We start from the raw sequence: 8,644 nt of genomic DNA on the forward strand, positions 1-8,644 counted from the left end.
AGACATTTTTTGATAAGAACTGAGATTCTTTAGTAAACATTCTCACAGTATTGCTAACAACAGTTCTATTTTGAAAGAAAGGATCAAGCTAACTGAAATTGTGCCATAAAAAATGGCTTTAACTGCATTCATGTAGTTGCTTAAAAGTAAAATGAACCTAGAGAGCTAAACTTTTAACTAAACTTTATATGAAGTGTATGGTACATTTAAAAATGCATTTTCTCTTAATCTGTGAAATCTGTTCACTGGTTATAAGGTGCTGTTCGGGAAATTTTTAAATATATTCATAATCTTTAGTGTTTTGTATAATAATTTATCCATGCCCATAAAAATCTATCATTTACAAGTTAAGTTGTTTTGAAAGAACCCTGGGTAAAGACTTTATAATTTGTCCATAGGTTATTGGAGTGGCATGGGATTAGCCTTAAAACTCCCAGTGAATTTGTGGGTGGAAGGAGGCACAGTAACACAGCTGTGCTTTATTTTATGCACACATCAGTGATACTATTCACATATAAAGTCTTCTGCCAGTTAGGGCATAAGTCCCTACTGTGCCTCCTCCAAGACTGACTCTGTGTAAGCATTACAGAATTCCCAGAGTTTTAACTTATGTCAAGAAAACATTCTGATTAAGTAACAGTTGGTTTATATTATATTATGGGAATATTTTTTGCTAGTGTTATCCACTGTTGCAAAAATGGGCACATGTAATGACATAAGTCTTGTTTTCAGTCATCTTACATAAAATTGGAGACATAAAAATTATTTGGAAAAACAGAAACATAAATTGTATGAAAACATGCCAGTGAGAAATATTTTTGCATTCTGAAAAGTTACTCCAGTTGAGAAGGAGTGCTTTCTGTGTTATTCCTGAAGAGAGCAGAGTAATTATGCTGTAAACACAAAAAGCACTGTCCTTGTTTCTTGCAGGTTGTAATATGATTACAGCTAACTTAATGTCATGTAAAAGCTCTCCTTTGCTGTTGTAGGTGAAGAGCAGACCTTTCTCAAAGATATCGACTTACTTTTGAAAGGCCCTGCATCATGCAAATACCAGTGTTTAGAAAGGTCCTCACATTTTTCAGTAGCAAAGAAGTTAAGCTTTATATGAATGAAGAGAACAGAACAGAAGAAATACTGTACCTTGGTCTTTGTAATACTACCACAAATATTAGCCTGGTTTTCATAATATTACCACAAATATAAGTAAAGCATAAAAATCATAAGAAAGGAAGCTTTAGTCAGATTTCCTTTGTAGTAACTTTATAATACTTATGTTTTTGCAGGAGAAGTCCGCTTGACTCCAGAGGACTTTGCCAGAGCTCAAAAATATTGCAAATATGCTGGCAGTGCTTTGCAGTATGAAGATGTGAGCACTGCTGTGCAGAATCTACAGAAGGCACTCAAGTTACTGATTACAGGCAGAGAATGAAGCTTTTATCCGACAGATTCATGTCTTTTGCCTAAAGAACTAACAGCTTATTACTGTACCTGTTAGGGAAGTGGAGTTACACAGAAGTTCTCAATCCCATCACTCATGACAATGAAACCACTCTTTCAGTGTCAGATTAGCAATTAATGGTACAGTAGGAATCTTTGTTTTCATTTTACAGACAGTGGGGCTAGAAACATGAATACAGTGGCTTGATGTATGCAAAATATTGAAGAAAGTACTTCTTGAAGAAAGTACACCACTCAAGAGTTAAAATTCATCTTGCAATATTTGGATTATCAGAATTGGAGAATGCTGACTGTAAAAAACTTGAGAATTAGGATGTTCTGTTAAAATTCTTACTCTTGTTTTATTATTGCAAACAATTATTTAATAGGTATAATAGCTTTAAAATGGTAACTAAGATTAGTGCTTTCCGCCTGAAATGACAGCATGTGAGAAGGCTAACAGGTCCACACTGGGAAGGACTTTTCTATACATAAATTATTTCAGTATTTGTATTATCTGAGACATAAGTCCGTGTTAAAGGAGTCTTGAGGACCTTTGTATTTCATTTGAAAATGTGCTGGAAAAAACATCTCTTGATACTTCAGAGGGAGTAATTCTGATGGTGTTCCAATCTAATCCCCCACAGCTGTATGGACTACTAAATGTATTCTTCATTATTGGTTCTTGCTCCTTCTGTTTGAATACTTAAAATTTTGTATATGTATGGGTAATTAAGAGAAAATACTAATATTTATCAACAATGATCCTGAAACTGGAGGCAGAGATTCTAAATAACATGAACTTCTGGGAAGATTTATGTCAAAACTGTTCCATCTTTTTAAAAGGCTGGAAAAAAGCTTGTTCTTCAGCTATTAAAGCAGTATAAGTTTGTCTCTGGTATTAGTGTCATAGAGGTTTGTATTTCCAACTAATATTTTTCCTGTCTGCTTTGTTGTGAGGACTTTTTGGACTTGGGATTTAATTAAAATATCTTAGAAACTGCATTTTGAGTCTCACTGAAGTCTGCCATTAGAGCTCTTGATTGTTCAAAATCCCTCCATGCTGCTTAAAAGAGAGAATATGCAGTCTTTTAAGTGGAGTGATACAATAATTGAGCACATCATAAAGCATGTCTGATGTATGTAATAATTTTAATGACATTTCATCTGCTCTGTCTTTCTTTCCAAGCTGCCCAATCAAATCCATGTTTTTTATAACTGCACTGCTTTGGAATGACTAAAATAAGTCTTCTATTCAAAGCAAAAAGATGGGGAAAAGAAAATCAAACATAAGCATGCATTAAAGTTTAGCTGGTTGTATCCTGTTAAGAGTGTAGTGTCTTTGACAGCAACTTTGAAACAGGTAATATGACACTTGTAAATGTATGCTTAAGCACTTTAGTTGACTGAGATTTAATAGATAAAATGTGGTATTTTTTTGTTGCTTTCTGATATGGTATAGCATGCTAATCTGGACAGTGACTTGGGTTAGATTTTAATTGTTTAGGGAAATTCAGAATAAAACCAACTGAGACTTTTCTGACACTAATCTGTACAGGCCTGCACAGTAAGTCTGTATTTTGTGCAATGTTTCATGCTAGATAGATCTCTCACTTCAGTATCAAACTGAATTACTCCAAATTATTCTACTTTATTAGTGTTGGTTTACACTTTAGCATTGCTATAAAATACATGCAGCATTGCTATAAAATAGTCAGAAGTTGCTTTTATTCCAGGATCATCCTATTTTTTTGTAAAACCACCTTCAGTCCCCAGAACTTATAGAATGAAACACAGTTTTCCTAATTCTATTTATAAAATAATAAAAGGAACTTTAGGGCTTTTGTATTACATGCAAAAATAAGTAAGCTATGATGTAATGTTGTATTGATTTGAGGCTTTTAAATTAAAGTTGTTGGGGTTTTTTGTGATTGAATAATCTGACATGGAAGTACATAACTACAGCTGAAAACTAAAACCTGAGTATTTCTTAAAGTGTATAAAATATTTTCTGTTGGCCATGATTATATTGAGCCTCTTGGTTCCTCTAGGAAACCAGGGAATCATCAGTAAAAAAGCAATAAGCAATGTAAAAGTAATAAGCATTTTTTTGAATGATCATCTACACATCTGTTAACCTTCTGCCTAGAAAGAAATTAAAGTAAGTGTTCTTGAGGGGAATGGAGTTGAAAATCGTAAAACAAAAGTTTAGGAATTTCTTGGAGAAATTCTTAGAGCAGGACATTCTTTGTGAAAATCAATTAGTGTTTAGAAGATTTACTGTATAAAATTTCATGTAAAATGAAACATGTCCTAATACTAACCTTCAGACCACAATACCTGAGTTTTATTTTGCATAAAATTATTTTGCTGTGATCATTTATTTTTTAATCAAGAAGTTTTGTAACAGCTCATAAAACTGTGTTTTAAAGCCCATCTTTCAGCTGCTAATTTTGGATGTAACAGACAGAATATTTACCAACCAAACTGATGCCTAGTGTAAATTATAGCAAAGCATTATCATTCCATTAAGTATAGCTTCTGGGACAGCTTTAAATACAGCAGATAGCTCAAAAGTATAAACCAGTGTTGCAGAACAGTTCAAAAAGTATACATATTTGAAAATGTCAGGAGAATGTAGGTACATAGGCTATAATTATTCCAAATTGGAATTTGTGGCAAGTGCTGAAATTTATGGCCCCATTGTTAAATACTATGTGAGCTTGTAAGTGCTGACTGATTAATTTTACAGTCACTCTGAGTGTTAAAGTATCAAGACACAGCTTCTCTAAACTGATTCCAGACACAAACAAGTACAGTATTAAATGAAGGAGAGTGCTGATTTTGTTCAGTGCTGCAGTTAACAACTCTCCTTTTCAGTCTGACTGCCACCTACATACTGTTGGCCATTCTCCTTTGGATTGTGAGTTCTCAATCTTCTAAGTCTTCCTTAAGAAAGGGTAAAGAGGCATCTGTGATTTTCTATTAGATATTACATGTTCAGTTTTGCTACTTGTGTAGGCTAGAATTTTAGTAAATCCATTCAGTGTTTGTTACTTAAAAGGCTTTTGTTATGAATTTATGTTTTTGCAATTCTTTGTATTTTCATTTCTCTCCAGGGAAAGTTCCATATTATACTTCATAATTCCTTCAAAAGTCTTTTTAAAAGTGTCTTGCGGAGGAGGTCATCATTTAGGAAACAGTGGAGATTTTTTTCAACTGAATTGGATTTACTAATACTGGAGGAAGTGTTCTTAAACTGCTGAAATAATTTCAGGTGGCATTTTTAATAATGCCCTTTGTAAGTGAATTTTCAAAAGTATAGACTTACGTATGATCACATTCCAGAATGTGATTGTAACTGTAGTATTTGAGACTATATAATACTGACCTGTGAGAAACTCACAACAGAGAAACTTCCTGTCTGAAGCAGAATTGGGGGTGGAGGTGGTTTGTGTGTAGACACATGTGTGCATGTATAATATAATGCATGTAAATTCAATGGTGAGCTATAGGAATGCCTTTAAAAAAACAATTATTAACCTTGTTTAGAAGTATTGGGAAGATGTCAGATACAAATATATAGATACTGCTGACAAATATTTTTCTTAATGTTAGGTTTTAAATGTACTAGCATAGGGCCAAAAGTTAGCATTTAATTGTGTAGAATTCCAAATGAATTCTCTTTTTTTCTTCATTTTCATGTCAACAGTAAAATAGGAGCCCAGTACAAAAAGAATGAGAACACAAATTCAGAGGAAGTTAAATTTACAAAAGATCAAATGTGGTTTCTGTTACTGTAAAGTCTTTGTGGTAATGTTTTGATTGAGATGGGAAAGTGCCCATGCTTATAAAGTGTAATTCTTGCATACTTTTACAATGTCCTTTGTTGTGTGGTTTATGGAATTAGAGTCTGAGCCAGGATATCTGGACTAGGAAAACCTCAGCTTTGATGCCTAGTTTCTAAACCACCAGTGAATCCTGATACTGACAGCAGCTGTTCTTCACAGTCACCTCAGAGTACCTATTTTTAAATGTTGGAATTTTAACCAAGTTTGTTGGGAAAAGGAGCAATACTTTTTTCTTACTCCATCACCACCTTTCAGTGTACAGCTCTAGTAACAAGAGAAGTGGAGAAAACATGAATTTCCATTAGATATTTCACTATCAGCAAGAAACTAATATTAATGCTGCCAGTAGAGCTCTGGCTTACAGGAGTATTGGAACAGTCTGATTATAGACGCTGTTGTAATGCCCTAAATGATCTCAGAATACGAATCTTACAAATAAGAGCATCGAAAACAAACTAAATGAAAACTGAAAGTGAGAAGACATATGCCACGGGAGAAAAAGGAATTGCATTCTCCACAGAAAGAGGGGGCACAGCAGTGATTGCAGAAGAAAACAGAAGTAATATTATAATCCCACATGGAATGGGAACAGGACAGTGACTGGAATGATTTAGAGTTGTCTGATTTCTTTAGAACCTTGATGAGAAAAAATGATGGATCTTAAGGCAGAAGATTACAGGGGGATAGGAGAGGTGGAAAGGAGCACTAGAATGACAGGGAAAAAAGCATACCTTTATTTTTAATGCAGACTGGAACAAATGTGAGTTATGGCATGGGAGAAAGTTAACCTAGTTGATGAAATGATAGCAGAATCTTAAGTCTAGCTATAAAAGGGAAGCAAAAAAAAAATACAAGTTGACAACATTCTGGAAATGGAGAGTAGATGCTCCCATCCTAAGAATATGCTTATTAAATATGTCATATTTATCAAGTAAGTAAAATTGACTTGATGTGCCCTTTTGGAGAATATGGGAGATTTCATAAGTGGCCGCAGGGTATCTGCAGAGAACTGCGGGGACCTGTTTGCCTTAAAATGCTATCTCTTGATTTTGGGCTTTCCTTCCTGTTCTGATTTGTCTTCCCATTTTCAGTGTCTGTTGTCAATCTGTGGTGTTCCCATAGCTGGGGGAAGGTTGCTGAAATTTAGCACTCATACGGTGCTAAGTATGAGTGATAGCCCACATGTTCAGGCATTCTCAGGTAATTTGTGAAGATTATCTGGTCTGGGTTTTATCTGGTACGTGCTGTAAAGAAAAAGGTAGTGATTGTATTTTCCTTCTGAGCTTCAGAGGCTCTTTGGCAGCAGTATGACTATGACATCTAAAGAAGGATATATCGAAATTAACTCAGAGCTGTTTTCCAAATCAGAGCCAAATAATCTCTAGAAGTTTGGAGACCTCCAGCTAAGAAGTTGATGCAATTATAAACTTTTCTTTGCCTCAATTAGCCCATCTGTAAAACAGGCTTATTTAGATTTAACTCTTATAGTCACGATTTTTGTAATTCTGACAAGTAATGACAGAAGGAAGGCTGATTATTATAAAAAGTTCCCCAAAAAAATAGATTTTTTAGGAGAGGCAGAGAAGATATTAATTTTTTTTTTTTTTTGCCTTATTGTGATGCACTAGTTGTTTTCCATCTTTCTTTCTCTTTCCTGTCCCACTAGGAAGGGGAGTGATAGACTGTCTTTGTGGGCACCTGGTGTCCCACCAAGGTCAACCCACTACAAGACAAAATAGAAAAAAATTTGATAGGATAACTTAGGGGACAATGGGCAGAAATGAGAAGATCTGAGATATGAAAACAATGTCGTTGTAAATGACAGGCAGCAATTTATATAGAGTAGTAGTATCTAATGCAAATCTTAAAACATTGAATTTATCAGAGGTCCAAAATAACCTCCATTCTACGATATTGAAATAAGTATAAATGCAGTAATATGAACCTTTAATGGAATGAAGCAGTTGTATTAAAAAAAAAAAAAGCTGTGATCAGCTTTAGACCTGCTAATTTAACCACAAGACTAAGCCAGAGATTACTTCAGATGGTGAAGAAAAGTCTTGGAAGTTCAAACATGGGTATGATAATATAGTATGTTTCCTTCTTGTCCTTTCATTCTTCCCCTCACCCTGAGAGATTTGGGACACTGAGTTTTTAGAAAATGAATGCAATTAATTTAATTTACTTAACATGAAGTAATGCTTGACATAAGGCTCTAAAAATACTTAGATGGAAATAGATTAACATGAGAATTGAAAAGTGGATTAAAGTTGGTGGAAAAACAGACTAGTAAATCCTAAATTATTTTCAGGATGGAAATGGAGAGAGCTCAGCCTAGGGACACATCCTGTTTCATGTATCAGTGACTTCGGTTGAGGTCACCATCTAAGTCAGATGTAATTTGTGGATGAGATGAAGTTGGGAAGTATTGCAAGATCTGCAGAGAACTGGGGGAAATTCTGTGACTTTGAAGGATTAGAATGGAGTGAAACTGAAACTACAAAATACAATGTAATCCACTTGGGTTCTAACAAGAGTGTTTTTTTAATAAAAATTAGGATACTGGAAGCTGAAGCAATGCTGATCTTAATGTGAATTTAGGATGCATTGGATGAGATTGTATCAGTACAAAAAGTACATTGTCACAGTACTGGGTTTGATTCTGATCATTGTTGATGAAAGTTATTTACCAGTATGAGATGTAAAGAAAGCCCTAGTAAAATGATGAAAATCTTAGTGAAAAAAGATTAGCCAAAGTTACAGAGTTCCTTTCTTAAGGCATTAATGATGAAGCATTTCTTTTAAGACATCTTGATAAATCTGTGGATTGGATTGTGAGACTAAAGTGATTCTGGAGTTAAAATTTCAATTTGTCAAGTCAATGGGCTTTTGGGAAGGTTTTTCTGGCTTCTGCTCAACCTTAAGTAATGACCCATCTCCCAAAATACCTGGAAATGCTACTACTAAAAAAGCTATTGCAGGACTTGAGACATTGCAATGACCTGATTTCTCCCAGTGTTTTCCAGTGGGAAAATGTTTTCCACATAATTTTATTTTTATTAGGCTTAATGTTTGTTACCATGCATTGTAAGCGTTTTTGTGAATAATAGTGAGTGTGATGCAGAATGAAGAGATATTTATAGTTTGTATTAATTCAATACTTAATGTATGTTTGCCTGTGACTGTGAAAGAATATCCACAGTCAGCATGCATCTCAATGCAAACACCTTTTCAATTTGCATTATGAGAAGCTTTTCAAAGATTGAGATATGCAGCATATTGTCAAGATACAGCCTTGATCAAGATACTTGAGACCATATCTCTTCATGTGACTTCAGCTTTGCAGGAATTAC

General features: G+C 34.4%; 1 protein-coding gene across 2 annotated transcripts in view; it reads left to right on the forward strand.

Annotated features, from left to right (window-relative positions):
- The window catches only part of VTA1 (vesicle trafficking 1), a 37,978-nt gene extending 35,535 nt beyond the window's left edge, over positions 1-2,443 (forward strand). For both annotated transcript variants that reach the window (XM_085055711.1, XM_085055712.1), the window contains exon 8: positions 1,287-2,443. In XM_085055711.1, coding sequence (XP_084911837.1) covers positions 1,287-1,432 — 146 coding nt within the window. In that variant the 3' untranslated portion in view covers positions 1,433-2,443. The remainder of the gene's footprint in view (positions 1-1,286) is intronic.
- Positions 2,444-8,644: the final 6,201 nt, after the last annotated feature.

The sequence above is a fragment of the Lichenostomus cassidix genome, chromosome 3, assembly GCF_008360975.1.
Source record: "Lichenostomus cassidix isolate B80296 chromosome 3, HeHo_3.0, whole genome shotgun sequence".
In the NCBI taxonomy this organism is placed as follows: Eukaryota; Metazoa; Chordata; class Aves; order Passeriformes; family Meliphagidae; genus Lichenostomus; species Lichenostomus cassidix.